This window comes from Phoca vitulina, unplaced genomic scaffold, assembly GCF_004348235.1.
Source record: "Phoca vitulina isolate PV1807 unplaced genomic scaffold, GSC_HSeal_1.0 scaffold18, whole genome shotgun sequence".
In the NCBI taxonomy this organism is placed as follows: domain Eukaryota; kingdom Metazoa; phylum Chordata; class Mammalia; order Carnivora; family Phocidae; genus Phoca; species Phoca vitulina.
The window spans coordinates 34,637,038-34,658,282 of NW_022589721.1; the positions used below are offsets into that span (position 1 = coordinate 34,637,038).

Genomic DNA, 21,245 nt, shown 5'->3' on the forward strand with positions numbered 1-21,245 from the left:
GGGTCCTTTTGTCCACCCAAGATCTCGCAAGCTGTGTGCACGATGCTCCAGGAGCACATGTGCTGCGGCCTGCCATGAGATGGGGTCAGGGATAAGTAGCTGCTACTGTGCTAAGAGCTCATATTGACCTAAATTAATCACATCGTATCATCTAAGTCTTTCCCTGGAAGTTACAAACCTTCAGTAGACTCCAGATTTCCATTAGTGGTTCAATCAGACAGATTCTGCCAGTGCAACTCTTGTTTTAGTGGAGAGATGGATTCCTGGTGCTTCATACTCTGCCATCTTCCAGTGTGTGATCCTCTTGCATTATTATCAATTTTAAGATATGTATAATAAGTTGGTTCTCCCAGTATCCTCTGAAGATGAGCAACTCATTTTTTTTAACTCGTAGAGTCAAGCAGCTATTTTCTTCCCTGATATGCAGATCGTCCCATCCTCCAATTTCTAATATTGTAAAGTCTTACGTTCTGAGAGGAGACCAGAGCAAGAAACCCCTTCCAGCAGATCACGGAAGTCCCATCCCTTCTGGGGACTGGCTATGCGGAAGCTGCTGTCATTTTGGGCGTGGGGTACCCAGTGTGGCTACAGTTCTGCCTCGCTTGGGCGGCGCCCCTTGTTTCCTGCTGGGTCTTTTGGAACAGATGCCTCCTCGACATCCTGTTGAGACAGGAGCTGAGATGCCGTCGGGGCCTGGAGCCCAGGGATAGGCTCAGTGGAGGCCAGGCCTCCTCCAGGGGCCTCTTGGGCCCTGCCCCAGGCAGCCACAGTTACAGTAGCTGACAGCCTCTCTGCCTGGAAGCAAAGCTGGTGGCTTACCCCTCCTCCTCCCACCCCCTTCAGTCCAGGGCTCATAGTGCAGCTGGCTACAGGATGGGGACTGCTGGGGAGATAGGGGACGGGCTGAATACAGGGGTCAGCTGGAATTAGCGGAGGCCCCAGAAAACAAGGACAGCTCATCTGTGCTGAGCCTGGGGATGAGGAGACTGGGAACAGTGCTGTCTCTGGATCCTGGGGGGCAAACAGGGAGGGGTGCGAGTTCAGGAGATAGGACACCTGGGTCCTGCCTGCCTACAAACAAGTAGGACACACCAGTGTTGCCACCAAGGCCCCAGGCACCTGTGCTGGGGCTGTCCCTGAGATCCTCAGCAGACGGATGCGGGCTCGGTGGGCACGTCCCGTCTCCCATGCCAGGCCCTCTGCCTTCCTTGGATGTGGTCCCCACAGGGCCTCAACCCGGGACTGAGGGGCTCAGCTTCTCAGTCCCTGAACCATGACACCCATACGCCCCAGGGGCTCTGGTCCCTGTCTGGGGCACACCTTCCTCCATCCTTAGCAGTGAAGAATTACCTGCTCCCAGAGCCCAGTGGTCCGGGGCGGCCTGATCGCCCCCCGAGCAGGGTGTGCTCGTCAGCAGCACCAGTGTGATAGTCGCTGGGCTTCTAGAACGCACCTGCCTGGGGCCAGCGGTTTGGACAATGAAGTTTATAATATTGTCACCTGGGGACTTTGGAGAACCCGGAAATAAACCAAAGAAAAAGCACTCTTGGAAACAGGGGAAAGAGATGTCCGTTCTACCCAACAGGATGGGCTGTTTTCACCGGGATGTGCCTGACGTCGCAGCCGCCCGCTCTGGCCGCCCCCGGCCCACGTCTTTGTCAATGGCCCCTTTGTCACACTCTCATCAGCCACCCTGCTTCCTGTCAGGACTCCAACCACAGGCACACCGCATTTCCATCCTTTGAATTTTGAATTGTGAGATCATGTTTGAAGGCCCGAGCTTTCAGTCTGGGAGTCCTGTGAGATCTCGGGGACAAGACCTCCAGAGAAGATTCTGTTGGTTCATGCCGGGCACCAGCTTGTAATCCATCTGGGGCCATGTTGACGTAGTTTCTCTGCATGCGGTTCCCCCAAATACGCAGGGGAGGACCTGAATTGTAAACGCCCAGTGGAAGGGGCCCTGGTGGCTCAGTGGGTTAAACATCCAACTCTTGATCTCAGCTCAGGTCCTGATCTCAGGGTCGTGAGGTCAAGCCCTGAGTCAGGCTCCACACTGGGCTTAAAAAAAAAAAAATTGTCTAGCGGCTCTCCCGCAGAGCCCAGAGGCCGGTGGGTTTCCTTTCTGCACCATTTGCCAGTGGGCAGGGTTTTTTCTGGCCTGCGTCTTCACCAGATTTCACACAGAGCCTGTGCTCGTGCGGGTCCGCCGCCTAGGACCTGTTCCAACTTGAGGCCTTGGGTTTCTAGAGTCAGCAAACGGCTCAGGAAGTGTTGGCTGAGTCCTGCTTTTTCACCCCTGGGGATTTCCTTTTCTGTTTTGCGACCTCAGCTATCTGAGAGCGTATTTGTTAGGTTTTACCTAGGACATGGAGAGCGGGAGGGTTTTTCAGGGTATCTAGGTCTATCACATCGCGGCCGCTGCTGGTTAAAGCAGGTGCTGCTGGTGACGCCCTCAAGCCCCCTTTGGGGGGTCAGCATGCCCACCCCCAGCTGCTGTAGACTCACACAAGCACCCTTAGCCAGAGGATGGCCATTCAGAGATGCCTGGGAGCCCCCTGCCCCACCCCGAGGGCAGCCGCCAGCCCATGGCTGACATCGGGGGTAGCGGCTCCGATGCCTGTCGCTGGAGAAACAGCCTCTCAGGTGAAATCCATCCTCCTGAGCTCCCTGTGGTGTCGAGCTATGGCCAGACTTCAGCTGAACACGCATCCTTGGCCGGCCACCCTCAGACCGTCTCCTGAGGGCATCGCTTTGTAAGCCCGATGCACTTGAACCACCACCACAGGCTCCGCTTCTGGGGCCCGGACCTGTGACAGCTGGTCCCGGTGTGGTCCCGGGACGCACACTCTGTGGCCAAAACGCCCACTGGCCAGTTGGCCGTAGGACTTGCCTCCGGTGGCAGGTGGATAACGTTAGCCCCGGCGTCTTCCGTGGCGCGGCGGCGAACCCTGGGGCGTAGGGAGGTGCGGGCAGGCCGCGCGGAAGGGCGTCATTCTCACGACTTGGAGATGGGTCTTCATGGAGGTGACGAAGGTAAAGGTCACTGGGGGGGGCGGAGGGGCCGATGCAAGTTGACTGGCGTCCTTACAAGAGGAGCCCAGGACACGAACACACGCGGGGGTTCGAGCGCGTGAGGACCCGGGAGCAGACGCTGTCTACAGGGCCAGGGCCGACAGCAGGGCGGTCAGAGCTGTGAGGAAGGACGTTGTGTTGTTGCAGCGGCTGGTCTGCGGTGCTTGTGCTCGTGCGACAGCAGCCGAGGGTGGCCCCAACGCGGTGTTCTGAGAGGTGGCTGGGACAAGGGGGTTGCTGACAGCAGGGCTCCCAAACTCGGGCGGCGCTAAGACAGCCCCAGAATTTCTGATTCAACAGGGGCCGAGAATTTGCATCTCAGCAGCTCCCGGAGGCCCCGGTGCCACACTGTAGTCCAGAGGCCACTGTGAGGAGCAGCAGCTTATTACACAGAATCAAAGGAAATCTTAAGATGAATGAGGTGGTGGATGTCCGCTGCCCCAGAGGAAAATATAATCACTTGACCTGCTTCCCTACCTGAGCCAATTCTCAGACCCAGAACCCATAAACTGGAAGGTTTCTTAGGTCTCCCCGAGACACTCTGAAGTAGAGGCAGCAGGACTCCGAGGCCTTCTCGAAATCTCACACAGCCGCTGCTCTGGGCAAGCGAGCCCGAGGAAGGCAGAGCCGCCAGGTCGCCGTCTGGGCTGATAGACTCCTGGGGGCCCAGAGCAGCACGGAGCCCTGCCCGAGTCGGGAACACGGGGGTCTGCAAACGAATGGAGTCCTAGTGTGGTCCCACTCAGAGGGTCCCGTGTGTCCACAGAGCCACGGGCAGACGTTCATCGGTACGTGAATGGACAGCTGGAATGGACATACTTAACCACTGGCGGTATCCTCATCCCGGTTCTTTGGGCTACAGAACAAAAACTTCTCGTAGCAGGTAAGATCAAATGGGGGCCCCGGACGCTCCTCTGTCACCGGCCAGTATCACAAAAACCAAACACTGCATCCAGGTTGAAATGGCAGAGATTAGCGGGGGTGATGCTCTTTTCTAGAACGGATTAACACGGCCTCTGGTACGTGGTCTGTGGCTACCCCGATACTGGTAGGTCAGGGAGAGGGACCGTAGAGACGCTTTGCCCCAGACTCTCTCAGCTTCCCGGCTCTGTCCCCGTATAGACTGACCCACGCACAGAAAAACACAGCGGTCCCCGAACGGACAAGGTCGCCAGGCTTCACCAGCAGGAAGTGGCGAATATTCTGAGTGACCCGGTGGGACCCGTGCGTGCCAGAGCGTGAGCTACACGCCGGACATTCAGGGACTGGTCACTCCGAGAAAGCTTTCCGGGGTCCAGAGGTCTGGGGCGTGCTAGGATATGCTCTCCAAGGTAAAGGACAAATTCGGAGCCTTGTCTTTCCTGCCTCTAAGGAAAAGCACTACGCCTGGTAAGCGTCTGTCACCTCGCACACCAGGGAGTGGGACCTCGGTCCGTTTGTCGGAGGACATGGAGGCTTCTGGTCACGAGTGGGCTCAGAGGAAGGAAGGCGACACGGCTGGAAAGGTCCCGCCCCTGAGGCCACATGCCGGACGCAGCTGCGGCAGGCGGTAAGAATGTGTCGTGGGGTCTCCAGCAAGACCGCACAGGACAACCGTCACACAGACCCTACGTCCCGGGGCGAGGCCGGAGGGTCTGCGACAGAGGATGACTCGGTAGAGATGCAGCATCTGGCCAGGGGCAGCCGTGACCGTGCACCTGGCTTCCAGCTGGAGCTGCCGGGAGGTGGGCGGGCTCAGCGTGGGTCCGGGGTCAGGTGGAGCGGACCCCCGGGCTGAGGCTCACACAGGGCCAGAGGACTACCTGGCGGGCGGCCCAGACTCTGTCACCCACCACAGCCACACTCAGCCTTGGGGAGGCTCCCAGTGGTGAGGTGATAGACACCAAGCCCGTGCCTGGTTCACGAGGGCGGGCACGGGACGCTGGGCCCACCAGACCACAGCCCCGCTCGGGAGCCGTGAGGGAAACGCCTGGCCTGAGTGGCTGCCACACTGGGAAGGAGAGCAGCTCACGGTCGGGGCCCACGGGGACTCGTGGCCAGGCGGGGCGGGGGGAATGGCGTGGCGGGCTCCCCAGGGCCCGAGGGGCTGGGACAGGGGCCTGGGGGAAGGAGGTGCTGATGGGCACGGGGAGCCTGGTCTTGTGCCGCGCGCCCGCATCCGCCGAGCCACCAGTGGGCAGGATGGCTTGGCAGGTGGATACTGGCCACCAGGGCTCCCGCGCAGGCTCACAACCCCAGTGGCCCAGGTGCAGACAGGCTCCGCTCCCAGGCCAGCCCAGCCGCTCTGATGCCCCGTGCGTGACTGCCCCAGGCGCCCGCCGCAGAGACCCCAGACCAGCACCAGCCAGCAGCTCAGGGGGATTCTTCACCTCGGACTTGTGTTCCCGGCGCTTCGGTCTCGGCAGGCAGGGTGCGCTTCTGCGGGACGCGGCCTCGGCGCTCACACCCCCTTCCAGCAAGGGTGTGCAGCAGGGCCCAGGACCACCCGGGATACCACCCCTCAGGTGCGGCTGGCCTGGCAGAAGGTTGGACGCCACCCGGGACTACAGCCCGGGACGTGGCTATTTCCTTGAGTCGATGGTCCCAGTAGACGGGCCGTCCAGGTCTGGGAACCAAGGAGTGGAAGAGTGGCCCACCCACCACGCTCCCAGGGACCCACCGGGGCCTGCGCACTTCTCGGGCCTGCGACAGTAGGCTGTGAGAAACCGTCAGTCCCGGCTCCCAGGAGGGTCAGCGCCCGGGAACCGCCACCCAGAGCAGTGACAAGTGTCCCACTCACTTGGCTCACTGTGGCTGCCACCTGGCCACAGCAGCTCCTTGCAGGAGCCTAGCAGTCAAGGGGGGCCACCGCACCAGGGACGGCCCTGTCATGGCATCTGGTATTTCCACAGCCCTGTTGTAACTGGAAGAGCAGAGCCTGACAAGGACCCGGGCACCAGGATTCAGACCCCCAGGGACAGGGGTCTCGGTCAGCTGCCCCCACTCTGGGCAAAGCAGGCAGATGAGCATTGGTCACAGCCTCAGGGCCAGTGGCCCAGTGGGGCTGTAGTTGGCCCCACTCAACCTTGCTCTCGTAGGTTTTCCCAGGAAGAACCCAGGAGGCTGGGCTCCAGCAGGCGTGAGGGCCGCTGTGTGGGTCTGGAGGGACAGGGGGGACAGACTGCAGCAGAGGCCCAGCTGCTGAAACGCACGACTGCGTCCGCCTCTGGAGCGTTACCCTTCGCCAACAGGAACCAACTTAGCTGGGCGGTCACGCTGCTCCCTCCAAACGACGGGCCCCGGGGGGGCGCAGCCAAAGTGAGCTGATACGGGAGCATGGAGCCCCGACCTCAGAGGTAAGCTGCAGCCGTGAACGGAGCCTTAGGGGCCTGGCAGAGTGTCAGGAGGCGGCCGGACCAGCGGCAGGGGCTGAGGGCCCTCCCGGAGCAGGCCTCAGCGGGCTGGCCTCCACCAGGCCGCTGCTCAGTCTGGCTCTCTCTTCCCTGAGACATGCAGCCTCAGGCCAGCATCCTCCCCGAGGCCCTGCTCCTCTGCCCCTGGCCAAGCTCCGAGCCTCAGGTGGCAGCCTCCACCCGACCCCAATGCACACCGGACCCCAGAACAAACAAGCAAGGCACAACGCACAGGAAGGTTGGAATTGCTTTTATTGGGGTGAGCACTGCTGGCCCACCCATGGTCGGGTTAGTGTTCTGCCCTCACGGAGGCAGCCGGAAGCCTGGCACCTCCACCCGCCGCCTGCCTGGGTTAGTGAAACATGCAAAGCTTAGAGGGTGGAGGCGGGGGAGCGGGGGCACCAAGGTGGGACAGGAGGGGCTGGCCCTGGGCTGGGCGGCCCATCCCCGGGGCCGAACAGAGGGAGCAGTCTCCCTTGAAGAGACAGGCAGGAAGCACCCAGGCTGGGCCACCGGGGAGCAGAGCCCTGAAGAAGCCCCAGCCACGCCCGGCCTGGCCCGGGGCTGGCGTGCCCGAGAGCTGGGCCATGGGGAGTCTCACCAGAGGGTCTACCTCCCACCCCAGATCTGGGTCCTCGGGGCCTGGGGTGGGAGGGAGGACACTGAAGGCACTTACTAGGGGGCTGAGGCTGGAAGGCAGAAGCCAGAGGCCTGGGGTCTTGGCAGAGTGTCAGGGGCTGGGGGCTGGGGGCAGAGTCCGCAACGTGGCAGGGACCAGCTGGCTCTGTAGACTGGGCCCTCATCTTCCCGTGGGGAAGGCGCTTCTCCAGGCAGGCTGGAAGAGATGGCTGACCCAGGACCCCCCGCCCTCCTCAGCAAGGCCCGCTGAACGCGGAAGTCAGTCCTGGAAACAGGAAAGAAAGCTGGTCCTGAGGGCTCTGCTCGTGATGGGGGCCCACCCCTGCTTCCCCGAGCAGCTAGGACTGGTGGTTGGGTGTCAGGGAGCCCAGCGAGCACGGCTGGGGGAACCCGGCCCAGAGAAGACCCTCCCTGAAGACAGAGGAGGGCTGGGCTGGGGGCCTGGCTCGGGACCCTCCAAGGCACCTGGCTGTGGGGAGTGGCAGGTAGACAGGAGCAGGGAGGCCTGCAGGATGAGGTGGTCCGAGAGGCTGGACCGGCCCCATCCCCCAAGACACAGGCTGTCTGGACAGCAAACAGATATTAACACGTTAGTCTGGTTTTTTTTTGGTTAAACTTTAGGCACCGCTTGGGAGGAAGACACCTTTAGACATGAAAGACCCCAACGCCCGGGCGGGGAACCTGGCCACATGCAGAGCGGGAGGGCAGGGCACGGGCAGCGGATCAGGCCACTGCAGACTCGGGGCCCCCCAGGGAGGACGCAGGCCCTGAGGCGTAGCGGCGGCCGTAGCCCGAGGAAGAGTAGGAGGACGAAGAGAAGGTCATGGAGAAGCCAGAGCTGGTGGCGTCGAAGCTCCCTCGGCGGGAGCCAGCCCGAGAGCCGGTGCGCGAGCCAGAGCGCGAACCGGCCGTGGAGCCCGAGCCACTGACGCTGTAGGGGCTGTAGTAGCCCTTGCTGGACTGGGCAGCCGCCTCCAGCAGCCGCAGCCCCGTGCCCTCCTCCACCATGCTGCGGTCCAGTGCGTCCTTGTAGGAGATCTTGAGCTTGGTCTTGGGGCAGGTGAGGTACTTGGAGTAGGCGCCCACGTCTCGCAGCTTCTGGGCGGTCCGGGCGTCCACCATGCCGCGCTGCAGGGCCTCATCCAGGGGCACGCGGCCTGCGGCATCGGGCTCGATCAGGCCGCCGGTCAGGTACTGCACCTCCAGGAACCGCTGGCCCGCCTCGTAATAGAGCCAGCCCTTCTTCAGGGCCTGAGCGGCCGACATCTTGGTCTTGGTGCGCGGGTCCTCGAAGCCGCAGAAGGCTTTCTGAGCCAGGTTGATGCGGTCCACCATGATCTTGTCCACCAGGCCCTTGTTGACAGCGTCTGTGACGGGGAAGCGCTCGCCGGTGCTGGGGTCGATGATGCCCCCCGTGCAGGCCTGGGCCTCCAGCAGCCGCTGCCCCGTGATATTGTCCACCAGGTTGCGGTGCATGGCCTCTGTGATGGATACCTTCTCCAGAGTCTCCGTGTCCAGGATGCCGGCCACAGGGCCCGTCTCCTCCGTGGGGTCCGACCAGGAGGTCCCCTGGGTCCTGGAGGCTGCAGGGCTGATGGGGTAGGACGAGGAGGACCCCACGGAGGACGAGCGGGAGCGGAAGCCGCCGGCGTTGCCCGAGAGCATGTCTGCGAACTCCGTGATGGAGAGCGTGCCGGCGCGGTACTGGTCCAGTGCCGAGCGGTCGATCAGGCTCCTGGCAATGGCCTCGTCGATGTCGTACTGGCGGCCCGAGCGGCGGTCGATGATCATGGACTTGACCACGCCGTCCGAGGAGGAGATGGTGATCTCCTCCCACTCGCACTCCTGCTCGGACAGCTCCAGGTACGTCTGGTGGTCGATGAGGCCCTTGCGGTAGGCCTCGTACACAGACATCTCCTTGCCCGTCTCCGGGTCCACGATCACCACACGGCGCTTGCGCACCGAGGACTTGGAGGACGTCTTCCGCTCCCGCTTCCTCTCCTTCAAGGGCAGCAGGCACAGGCCCGTCTGGGGGTCCGTGATGCAGCGCTCCATCAGCTGCAGGTACGTGAGATTCTCCTCCGTGTTGGGGTCGAAGAAACCCTTGGTGTCGTCGCTCGGGTCCGTCAGGATCTCGTTCATCTCCTCGTCGAAGAGGCCGCGCTTGTAGGCCACCTCCACAGGCAGCCGGTGGCTCTCCTCGGGGTCGATGATGCCGCCCGTGGCGATCTGGGCCTCCAGCAGGCGGATGCCGTGGTCCTTCAGGATCAGGCCCTTCTTCATGGCCTGGAAGAGGGAGATGAGCTTCCCGGAGTAGGGATCCTTGTAGCCGGTGACGGCGCGCTCGGCCGACAGCAGTTTGTCCTTGAACTCAGGGCCCACGATGCCCATGCGCACGGCCTCCTCCACGGTCAGCTTGAGCCCCTTGATGGGGTCGATGACGTAGCCGGTGGCCGCCTGTGCTTCCAGGAGCTCGAAGGCCGTGCCGGGGCGGATGATGCCTTTCTTCATGGCCTGGTACACCGACAGCCGCTCCTTGGTGGCATCCACGAAGACGCCGGCAATGCAGCTAGTGCCCTCGAGGAACTTCTGCAGGTTCTGGGTGACCTCCTCCACGGAGGCCAGGCCCTCCTGCAGCCGCAGAGCCGTAGCCTCGTCCATGACCTGCGAGCGCACCAGCTCTTCCACCGTGACCTGCTTGCGCAGGCCGCGGAAGGTCAGCTTGCGGGCGTCTGAGAGGGGCAGGAGGCGCTGGCCGCTGGCCTCGTGGGGGCGGCACCTCCGGAGCAGCTGCGTGTAGCTGAGACGCTCGTCCGTGCAGGGGTCCAGGTAGCTGCGCACCTCGCTGGGCTCCGACAGCCGGTCATACGTGTCCTTGTGGAGGTAGCCACGCTGGTAGGCCACCTCCAGGGGGAGACGGAAGCCCAGGCGCGGGTCCACGATGCCGCCCGTGGCCAGCTGGGCGTCCAGCAGCCGCAGGGCCTCCTCCTCGGGGATCAGGTCCTTCTTCATGGCCTGGAAGAGCGAGATCGTCTGCTCCGTATAGGGGTCACGATAACCGGTCACAGCCCGCTCCGCCGAGAGCAGCCGGTCGTGCAGCTCGGGGCCCACCAGGCCCTTCCGCACGGCTTCGTCCACGGTCAGCCGCTCGCCCTTCACGGGCTCCAGGAGGAAGCCCGTGGCCGCCTGTGCCTCCAGCAGTAAGCGGGCCACCTCGGCGCTCAGCAGTCCCTTCTTGAGGGCCTGGTAGATGGTGAGCGTCTGCCTAGAGCCCGGCAGGTAGACTCCGGCCACGCAGCCCGTGCCGTAGAGGTAGCGCGAGGCCGCCTCCTCCTCCAGCACCTCTCGGAAGCTCTTGGTGCCCTCCCGGAGGAGACTATATGTCTCGCGGGAGATGATCCGGGCCTCGTAGAGGTCCTCGGCGGTGAGGCGGCGGCGGATGTAGTCGTAGGAAGCCAGGTTCTGCTGGCGCACGACCTCGGTCTTCTCGATGATCTCGATGATGATGATGATCATGCGCTCCTTGGTCACCCGGCCGGCCTGGAAGTCAGCCATGAGCCGGGTGCGCTGCTCCTCTGGGATCAGGTCCGACTGCATCACCTCCCACAAGGACATAGTGGAGCCGCTGCGGCCGCCGCTGCCGGGGATCTCTATCTGCGTCTCCTCGAACGCTCTGCGGGTCTCCTCCTCGGTGTACAGCTGTGTGGTCTCCACCACCTCTGCCTTCTCGGAGCCTTTGAGGGGCAGCAGGCGCAGCCCCGTCTCGGGGTCCTCCACACAGCGCTCCAGCAGCTGCAGGTACGTGAGGTTCTCGTGCGTGTTGGGGTCGAAGAAGCCCTTGGTGTCGTCGCTCGGGTCCGCCAGGACACGGTTCATCTCCTCGTCGAAGTAGCCACGCTGGTAGGCCACGTCCAAGGGCAGCCGGTGGCTGTGCACGGGGTCGATGATGCCGCCCGTGGCGATCTGGGCCTCCAGCAGGCGGATGCCATGGTCCCTAAGGACCAGGCCCTTCTTCATGGCCTGGAAGAGGGAGATGGTGCTGCCCGAGTAGGGGTCCTTGTAGCCGGTGACGGCCTTCTCGGCCGACAGCAGCTTCTCGTGCAGCTCGGGGCCCACGACACCTGCCTTCACAGCCTCGTGGACATACAAGCGCTGGTTCCGCACAGGGTCCACGAGAAAGCCGGTGGCCGCCTGGGCCTCGAGCAGGAGAGTGGCCGTGCTGGGCCTGAGCAGGCCTCGCTGCATGGCCTGGTAGATGGTCACCTTCTCCTTGGAGTCCTCAAGGTAGATGCCGGCCAGGCACCCGCCGCCCTGCAGCAGGGTCTGCACAGAGCTCAGCTCCGACAGCTCCTTCACCGAGATCTTGCCGTCCTTGAGCTGCTCGAACTGGGTCCTGCTGAGGACCCCGGAGGCCACGAGCTCGCTGGCTGGCACCGGGGTGCGGAGGCCACTGAAAGACAGCCTCTCCTGCCGCACGGTCTCAACCTCTTCCACGATGGTGATGAGGATCTTGATGATCTTCTCCACGGTGACCGTGCCCGTCCGAAACTGCCGCAGCAGCTCCTCTCTCTGCTCCACCGTGAAGTACTCGGAGCTAAGCAGCTCCCACACCGTCACCGTCCTGCCCTTGAAGCTGCCCACAGGTACCTCCACGGCAGTCTTCTGAAAGGTCTCACGGGCCTGCAGCTCAGAGCAGAGCCCCTCGCGCCGGGCCTGGGCGGCCTTCTCCGACAGCGGCAGCAGGCTCAGCCCCGTCAGCTGGTCGGGCCGGCACTGCTGTTGGAGCTGGCCGTAGGTGACCGGCTCCTGCGACCCAGGGTCACAGTAAGTCTTGGCTTCATCTCTGGGGGCCGACAGGGCTCGGCTGGTCTCCTCGTCCAGGTAGCCGCGGGCACAGGCCACGTCCACGGGCACACGGTGGCTCTTGCTCGGGTCCACGATGCCACCTGTGGACAGCTGGGCATCGAGCAGACGCAGACCCTGCTCCCTTGGGATGAGGCCCTTCTTCAGGGCCTGGAACAGGGAGACGCTCTGCCCCGAGTAGGGGTCCTTGTAGCCGGTGACGGCCTTCTCGGCCGACAGCAACTTCTCGTGCAACTCAGGCCCCACCAGGCCGGCACGCACCGCCTCGTCCACGGTGAGCCGGGCACTCGTGGCGGGGTCAATGATGTGGCCGGTGCCGGCCTGGGCCTCCAGGAGAGCCACGGCCGCCTCTGGAGGCAGGAGATCTTTCTTCAGGGCCTCGTAGATGCTCAGCTTCTGCCCCGCCTCCTCCAGCCACACCCCTGCGATGACATTGGCGCCCCGCAGAGCCCGCCGCACGGCACCCACCTCCGCCACCTCTCGCACTGAGCGCTCGCCCCGCTGCAGCTGGTGGTAGAGGTCACGGTCGATGACCCCGCTCTCCAGCAGCTCGGCGGCGGGCACCAGGGCGCGCAGGCCCTCGAAGCAGAGCTGGTCCTTCTGCTCATGCTCCTCCACCACGGTGATGACGATCTTGATGATCTTCTCCACGGTGACCTTGCCCGTGCGAAACTGCCGCAGCAGGTCCCGCCGCTGCTCTGCCGTGAAGTACTCGGAGTTGATGAGCTCCCAGATGGTCACCGTCCTGCCCCGGAACTTGCCGAATGGCGCTGACACGGTGGCTTTCTCGAACACGTCCCGAGCCTCCGAGTCTGTGTAGACCAGCTCACCGCCCCTGGCGGCCTGGTCGGTGAGAGGCAGCAGGCGCAGGCCCGTCTCGGGGTCCTCCACACAGCGCTCCAGCAGCTGCAGGTACGTGAGGTTCTCGTGCGTGTTGGGGTCGAAGAAGCCCTTGGTGTCGTCGCTCGGGTCCGCCAGGACGCGGCTCATCTCCTCGTCGAAGTAGCCGCGCTGGTAGGCCACGTCCACGGGCACGCGGTGGCTGTGCACGGGGTCGATGATGCCGCCCGTGGCGATCTGGGCCTCCAGCAGGCGGATGCCGTGGTCGCGGACGACGAGGTCCTTCTTCATGGCCTGGAAGAGGGAGATCTGCTCCCCGGTGTAGGGGTCCTTGTAGCCGGTGACAGCGCGCTCGGCCGACAGCAGCTTGTGGTGCAGCTCAGGACCCACCACGCCTTCCTTCACAGCCTCGTTGACAGTCAGCCGCCGATTCCGCACGGGGTCCAGGAGGAAGCCGGAGGCGGCCTGAGCCTCGAGCAGGATGAGCGCCGTGCCCGGGCTCAGCAGCTGCCGCTGGAGGGCCGCATAGACGCTCAGCTTCTCGTTGGTGGGCTTCAGCAGCAGCCCGGCGATGCCGCTGCGGCCCTGCAGGTACCGGCGCACGTCCTCCCGCTGGGCAAGCTCAGCCACCGTTGTGCGGCCCTCGGCCAGCCGCTGCAGCTCCTCCGAGCTCAGGACGCCGACCTCCTGCAGCCGCTGGGCCGGCACCTTCCGCCGTAGCCCGTCAAACGCGTGCTCGCTCTCCACCTCCACGGCCGGGCCGTCAGGCGCGTCCCGGCCGTTGGGCAGGGCTTTGGCGGCCACGGCCTGCGAGGCGGCGATCTCCTCGGACTGCGCCACCGCGGCCCGGTGCTCCTCCTCCAGGCGCTGCAGCCGCTCGCGCAGCCGCCGGTTCTCCTCGGCCAGCAGCTTCTCCTGCTGCTGCCGCTGCTGCTGCAGCTGCTGCAGCTCCTCCTGCTTGCGCCGCACGCCCTCCTCCGCGTCGCGCTGGCGCTGCAGGGCCTCCTCCATGCTGGCCACCAGCCGCTGCCGCTCCTGCGCCATCTGCTGCTGCTGCCGCTGCTGCTCCTCGCGCAGCTGCTGCGCCTTGGCCACCTCGTCCTGGAACAGCTGCTCCAGCTTGGCCTTCTCCTGCTCGATGCACTGCTCCCGCTGCAGCAGGCGGTCCTTCTCCGACAGGAAGCTCTGCTGCAGCGCCCGCGTCTCCTGCAGCAGCTGCTCCTGTTGCACCACCTGCATCTGGAGAGAGGGAGGGGATGGTCAGGGACGCCGCGGCCCCCTGGGCCCACCCACCTGCTCGGGGAGGGCGGGCCGGTACCTCCTCGGACTTCTGCTGCAGCAGCGAGGCCTCCTCCTGGAGCTTCTCCTTCTCACGCTCCAGCTCAGCAATGGCCGCTCGGAGGCGCTCGGCGTCATGGTCACTCTGCTGCCGCTGGACCTCAAGTGTGTGCACCAGCGTCACCTTCTCCTGCGTGGCGAGCTCGGTGCGGTGCAGCTTCTCGCCGATCTCCTCGGCCTGTCTGCGGAAGCGCTGGGCATCCTCCTCGGCACGGGCCTGCGCCTGGCTCAGCTCGGCCACGCGGAGCTTCAGGCGCTCGGCCTCCGCGCTCATCTCCAGCTGCCGCTGCCGCTCCAGCTCCAGAGTCCGCTGGAAGCCCTGCGTCTCCTGCGCCAGCTGCTGCGCCATCTGCTCCTTGTCCTCCTGCAGCTGCCGCGCCTGCTCCTGCGCGAGCTCCTTCTGCTGCTGCAGCAGCTCCGCCTCGGCTTGGAGGCGCGTGGCCTCTTGCACCGCCTGCATCTTCTCCTTGAGCATCTTTTCGGCCAAGGCCCGCTGTTGCGCCAGGTCCTCCTCGGCCAGCTGCCGCAGCCGGGCCGCCTCCTGGGCCGCCACGCTCAGCCGGGCCGCCTCCTCCGCAACCTGCTTCATCTTCTCGGCCTCCTCCTGCAGGAAGCGCTGGGTGTTGTCCTTGTCACGCAGGATGAGCGCGCGGTTCTCCGCCTCGATGCGCGCCTTGAGCTTGCTCAGCTCCTCCATCTGCACGCGCACGGAGAAGAGCTCCTCCTCCACCTGGCTGCGCTGCCGGGCTGCCTCCGTCACCTCCGCCTTGAGCCGCTGCAGCTCCTCGTCCAAGATGCCCTTCTGGTGGTCAGTCTCCTCCAGCTGCAGCCGCAGGGCGGTCAGTTCCTGCTCCACCTGCGCCTTCTGCCGCAGCGTCTGCTCCGCAAACTTCTTGTGCTTTTCCATCTCGGCGTCGGCCGCCTGCTTCTGCTTCAGGGCCGCCTGCTCGGCCTGCGCCCGTCGGGCCGCCTCCTGCTCCGCCTCCTTGCGCAGCTTCTCCGCAGCGGCCTGCGCCTGCGCCCGGGCCCGCGCCTGCTCTTCCGCCAACTGCTTCAGCCGCTCGGCCTCTTCCACCTGCTGCCGGGACTGAGCCGCCTCCAGCTCGGCGCGCTCCCGGGCCTCCTCCGCCTCCTCGGCCGCCCGCCGTGCGGCCTCTGCCTCGCCGCGCAGCCGCTCCAGCACGCTCTGCTCCTGCTGGAGCGTCTGCTGCAGCTCCTGCTCCTTCCGCTGCACCGCAAAGGCATGCGCCTTCTCCTCCGCCTGCAGCCGCTTCTGGGCGGCCTCCTGCGCCAGCTGCAGCTGCCGCGCCGACTCCTGCTCCGCCCGCTCGCGCAGGCGCCGCGCCTCCTCCACCTTGGCCTTGAGCCGCTCCACCTCCTCCAGCGCCAACTTGCGCTGCCGCGCGGCCTCCTCCTCCGCCACCAGGCTCTTCTGCACACGCTCCTCAGCCTCGCGGCGCCGCAGCTCCTCCTCGGCCGCCAGCTGCCGCTGCCGCGCAGCCTCCCGCTCAGCCTGCTCCTTGCTGCGCAGCGTGTCCTCGGCACTGCTGCGGATGCGCCCCAGCTCCAGCTCCAGCTCCGCCTTGCCGGCGGCCGCCTTCTCGAAGCTCGCCTTGAGGGCCAGGATCTCCTCCTCCACCTGCCGCCGCTGCCGCAGCGTGTCCTCCACCAGCCCCTTCTGCCGCTCCAGCTCGTTGTCGGACGCCTTACGCAGCTGCATCAGCCGCTCCTCGATGTCCGCCTTGTGCTGGGCCGCCTGCTCCTCCAGCCGCCGCCGCTGGAAGGCCTCGTCCTCCGCCAGCCGCCGCAGACGCTCGTTCTCCGCCTCCTTCTCCTTGAGCGCGATCTCCGCCTCGGTCTTGAGCCGCGTGGCCTCACTGATGGCGGCCAGCTTCTCGGCCAGCACCCGCTCCGCCTCGGCCCGCTGCCGCGCCGCGTCCTCCTCAGCCAGCTGCCGCTGCCGCTTGGTCTCCTCGGCCAGGGCGCGCAGGCGAGCGGCCTCCTCGGCCAGCTCGCGGAAGCGGCTGGCCTCGGCCTCCAGCCTCTGCTTGGACTTCTCGCTGGTGGAGCGCGACTCCTCCTCGGCGCGCGCCTTGCTGGCCAGCAGCACCTCCATCTCCGCGCGCACCGTCGCCAGCTCCGCCTCCAGCTCCTGGCGCTTCTGCGCAGCCGCGTCTGCCTCGCGCTGCAGCCGGGCCAGCGCCTCCTCCAGGAGCTGCCGCTGCTGCTCCCCCTGCTCCGTGCCGGCCCGCAGCCGGATCAGCTCCTGCTCCGCCGCCAGGCGCTGCTGGGCGGTGCCCTCCGCCAGCTGCCGCTGCTTCTCCAGCTCCTGCTCGGCCAGCTCCCGCTGCCGCACGGCCTGCTCCTCCGCCTTGCCGCGGCGCCGGGCCTCGCGCTCCGCCGCCTCCTTCTGCTGCTCCGCCTCCGCCTGCGCGAGGCTCTTCTGCTGCGCCACCTCCTCGGCCTGCAGGCGCAGGCGCAGTGCCTCGTTGGCCTTCAGCCGCCAGCGCTCCAGCTCCCGCTCGGCCTCCTCCCGGGCGCGCTCCGCCTCGGCCTGCCGCTGCGCCTGCCGCACGGCCTCCTCCCGCAGCTGCGCCACCGCCACGTGCTCTTCCTGCAGCGTGCGCTCCAGCTGCGCCGTCTTCTCCGCGAACGAGGCGCGCTTGCTCTGCAGCTCCACCTCGGCGCTGCGCTGCGCCGTCTCCAGGGCCACCTGCACCTGGCGCGCCCGCTCGGCCTCCGCCTGCCGGAGGCGCCGCTCCGCCTCCTCCGCCTGGAGCTGCAGCTCCTCCAGCGCCTGCAGGGCCCGCTGCTTTTCCCGGGCCGCCTCGGCCTCCGCCTTGACGCGCAGGGCCAGCTCGGCCTCCGCCTGTCGCTTGCGCTGGCTCTCGTCCTGCACCTGCCGCCGCAAGCGCTCTGCCTCCTCCTGCGCCTGGCGCTTCTGTGCCTCGGCCTCCTCAGCCCGCGCGCGCAGGGCCTGCAGCTCGCCCTCCGCCCCGCCGCGCTGGCGCTCGGTAGCCTCCAGCTGCAGCCGCACCACGCGGATCTCCTCCTCGATGCGCAGCCGGCTGCGTTCGGCCGCCTCCACCTGTCGGGCCTTCGCCTGGATCTCCGCCTCCGAGCTCTGCCGCAAGTGCTGCAGCTCCTCCTGAATGCTCCGCTTCTGCTGCTGCGCGTCCACCGCCGCCTCCTCCCGCCGGGCCACCTCCTCCTGCATGCGCTGCTGCAGCTCCTGGGCCTCACGCTCGGCCTGCGCCTTTGCCTGGGCGTGCGCCTCGGCCAGCTGCCGCTGCTTCTCCAGCGCGGCCTCCACCTGGGCCAGCCGCTCCCGCTCCTCTGCCCGCTGCTGCTCAGCCAGCCTCTGTGGCCACGGCCGGGTGGGGGGAGAGAACCGGAGAGAGCAGTGAGCGCGGAGCGGGCCGCCGGGCACGCACAGGACACGGCACCACCACAGTTCACTCCGACAGCACGGGGCAGGGGACGGGGGCGGGGAACGACAGAGGTCACAGCCCGGCCGAAGGAGACAGCGTGCACCCGCCCAGGGCACTCAGGGCAGCGAGCGCAGCCTGGCCCCACCGTGCTCACCAGCCTGGGGAAGGAGGCCCAGGCGTCCTCCCCTCTTCCCGCAGACAGGCCATGGAGACAGACGGACAGGGAGAGAGAGAGAGAGCAAAGCAGGCAGTTTGCAGGGCGTGCGAGCCGCGCCCACCACCCAGCCCTGCCTGAGCCCCGCTGGGCACCTGCTGGCCTGGCTCTGGCCACAGGACCCCTCTCCCTGGCCTAGGCCCGTTCCTGCAGCCCGGCGGGGCGGGGCGGGGCATCCAGCGTGAGGCAGCAGTGCAGCCCCGAGGGACTGCAAGCCCTGCAGAGAGGAGGCCGCAGGTAGGCCAGACGGCGAGCCCACCAGGAAGCAGGAGGAACAGGACAGGGAGCCACCTGGGACCCTCCCTCCCCAGCCCCCATGATCTCCTACTCCTCAGCTCTTCCAGAGCAAGTGGCCGAGCGGAGAGGCTGCATGGAAACCCAAGGAGGAACACACGAGGAGCCAGGAGGACACCTGGTTGCGGCACGTGCCAACAGAGGAGAAAGAGGAGGTGCCAGCCACCCTGGGGAGAGCAGTGCAGCGCCAGGCCAAGGTGGGGCAGCCCGTGCTGCAGGGGAGGGGGCGGAGCTGGACTCAGTGGTCTCAGACAGGTTCCCAGGGGCGGCATCTCGGGGGCGGGGTGGGCAGGAGGACGACACTCCCACCCCCAGCAGGCCATACCTCCTCCTCCTCCATGCGCCGCAGAGTCTCGCTGATGAACTTGATGTACTGACTTGTGAGTGTGGTCAGCTCGCTGTACCTTGTGCGCAGGTCTACGTACTGGGGGGTGGGAGGGAGGAGGCAGCCAGGGTCAGGCCTGCCTTGAGCCCTAGGGCCCACGCAGCCCACGCAGCCCAGCAGCCCCACCCCCGGCCCTACCTCCTGGATGATGCTCTCAGACCCAGACTGGACCTTGGGCTTCTTGGCTGGGGAGGCCACCGGTTCCAGCTGTGCCTTGTACGTGACCAGCTGGAGCTCGTAGTCCTGTGAAGACACGACAGTCAGTCACCAGCTTTGCGCCCCCCTCACCCTGCGCCTGAACGTGCCCCAGGCTTTCAACACGGTGGCCTGGGCTCGGGGGCACCTCCTCTCGAGGAGAGAGGCCAGCCTCCACGAGGGTAGCAGGAAGCCCGGAAGCCTCACCTTGATGGCGTTGATGTACTGCTTCGCGAGGCGTTGGCACTCCTCCACCTTCTCCCTTTGCCGCTCGATTTCCTCCAGCAGGGCCTGGGGGGGGGAGGGCGGTCAGCGGCCACAGGGCGCGCCCCCTCCGCCGCCCCTTCCACCCGCCCGGGGCCCAGCCCGCACCCACCTTCTCCTGCCGCAGCTGCTCCCGCACGGCCTGGCTGTCGGCCAGAGGCACGGCCTGGATCTGCTCCTGCCGCTGCTTGGCGTCCTGCAGCCAGGCGTCCAGCGGGTCCGCGCTCTCACGGTAGTAACGAAGCTGGCGGCCCAGCTGTTCGAGCTCGCGCTGTCTCACGTCCGTCTGGGCCAGCACGGCCTGCCAGCGCTCCAGCAGCGGGGCAACCCGCTCGCGCCAGCGTTCCACGTCCACGTCCCGCTCGCCGTGCTGCCGCTGCAGCCGCTCGCCCACCTCCTGAGCCCCCCGCAGCTCGTCCCGCAGGGCGTCAAACACGGGCTGCTGTGCTTCTGCCTGGACCCGGAGTTTCTGCAGAGGCAGGTGCGGTCTCAGCCCCAGGGCCCCGCCTCTGACCCCCGAGCCCCCGCCCTCATGGCGAGGCCCCGGCCCCTCAGTACCTTCAATGCAGCCTTGGTGGCCTCAAGCTCTGGGAGGGTGGCAGGCACGGCCTGGGCCTCCTTGAGCTGCTCCTCGTATGCCTTGAGCACTTCCTCCGCCCCCTGTGTGCTGCGGATCACCAGACTGATGGTCTTGAGCCTGCAGGGAGAACAGGACTCAGCACGGGGGTGAGCGACACCAAGTCCCATGCAAGGAACCAGAACCCTGGTGGTCAGCTGATCCCTGCGGTCACGGGCGTCAGGGAGAACAGAAGCCTCGGGGAGAGGGTGGTTGGGGACCTCTGGGATCCAGGGACACTTCAGCTCTGGACTGAGTCCTGGAGACAGCTGTGCTGTCCAGAGAAACAGCAGAAGAGATCCCCAGTCTGCCACCCCCGGAGCCTGGGAGAAGCTCTCAGTCTTCCAGGCCCAAGACTGGGTAAGCGGTGACACCATAAACCAGATGATGACATTCCTGACATACCTGGCTTTGTAAAGAAAACATGACTAACACTTGGATGTGCTGTTTACACCCAGACATTACAGAAGAACCGTGGGCCCTCAGAGCCCAGTCGGTGATGAGACTGAGAGAAAGGGTGGAGAATGGCACACAATCCTTCCAAAAGAGTCTGAACCACATGAACGTACATGCTGGAACGTACGTGCCGTAGGTGGTTGGCAACGGGCCCGCAGAGGAAGGGGCCTGGGAAGGGTTGCATTTCCCCAGGGACACATGGAAACAAGCACGGACTGGTGGGGGGGGGATTGCTGGCCCCCCGAAAAGACCTCAGCCTCAGGTCTGCTCATCCCCTGCCCTACCGCCTGCCTGCCCCCTGCAGCTCCTCATGCCCACTCTCCACCAAGAAGTGCCCCCGCAACCCCGGCCAAGCCCCTTGTCTGAACCTCACTGGCCAGGGGCCACCCCCCCTTCTGGTGTTCCTCACCCAGCTCCTCCTCGGTCTCCTTCCCCTGCCTGCACACCCCAGGCAATCCTCCCGCCTTCAGGGCACATCAGGGCTGACCCCTCTGGCCACATCCACAACCACCACCCCGGTCCACACCCACCTCTTGGCCAGACCGCTCAGCAGACCCCTCCTCCTGGCCCCCATCAGCCTGTCCTCCACCAGCACACAGCGGTCAGGCCCCCCTCCGCTCAGAACCTTCCCACCGTCGCGGCTCCCCGGCCACCCGCAGGTGCACTCACTTCTCCAGGTAGATGGCAGACAGGCTGCGGACCTGCTCCAGCTTGCCCAGGGTCAGCTCCAGCTCTGAGCGCAGAGTCGGGGCAGCGGGTGACGGCTCGGGCAGGGCCAGGACCTTCTCGGCCTCGGCAGAGAGCCGGGCGACACCCTTGCCCAGCCCCTCCACCTCAGCTTGTGCTTTCTGAGGAGAAACCGAGTAGCAGACAAGCTTACTTCGGGAGCCCCGCACCCAGCACCCCAGGAAGGCTGGGGAGGGCGGGCCGGGGAGGGCGGCGGGGCCGGGCGGGTGCCTGCCTGCTGTTCGGCAATGCGCTGCGCACACTCCCGCGCAGGCTCTTTCTCTAGCGGCAGTCGCAGGCGATGCACGGTGCGGGTCTCGCAGGCCTCCAGCTGCAGCCGGATGTCCTTGAGCTCGGAGATGCATCGCTGACAGCGGGACTCCTCCTGCGCACCTGCAAACACATCCTGCTCACGGGGCCGCCCACCGCCGCCCCCCCGGCCTGCCCAGGGCCCCCCCCCCCCCCGGCCTGCCCGCTGCTGCCCCCCCCACCCGCTGACCCCCCCCCCCGGGGCCTGCCT

The 21,245-nt window shown here is 66.0% G+C and overlaps 1 protein-coding gene across 25 annotated transcripts in view; it reads right to left on the reverse strand.

The window, feature by feature from the left end:
* Nucleotides 1-6,707: 6,707 nt before the first annotated feature.
* Nucleotides 6,708-21,245, reverse strand: part of PLEC (plectin) — a 57,262-nt gene continuing 42,724 nt past the window's right edge. For all 25 annotated transcript variants that reach the window (XM_032415506.1, XM_032415502.1, XM_032415504.1 and 22 more), the window contains 9 exons: nt 20,961-21,118; nt 20,669-20,847; nt 19,486-19,624; nt 19,040-19,396; nt 18,871-18,954; nt 18,607-18,711; nt 18,409-18,507; nt 14,125-17,505; nt 6,708-14,045 (listed from right to left, as the gene is read on the reverse strand). In XM_032415506.1, the coding sequence (XP_032271397.1) occupies nt 7,827-14,045; nt 14,125-17,505; nt 18,409-18,507; nt 18,607-18,711; nt 18,871-18,954; nt 19,040-19,396; nt 19,486-19,624; nt 20,669-20,847; nt 20,961-21,118 (10,721 nt within the window). In that variant the 3' untranslated portion in view covers nt 6,708-7,826. The remainder of the gene's footprint in view (nt 14,046-14,124; nt 17,506-18,408; nt 18,508-18,606; nt 18,712-18,870; nt 18,955-19,039; nt 19,397-19,485; nt 19,625-20,668; nt 20,848-20,960; nt 21,119-21,245) is intronic.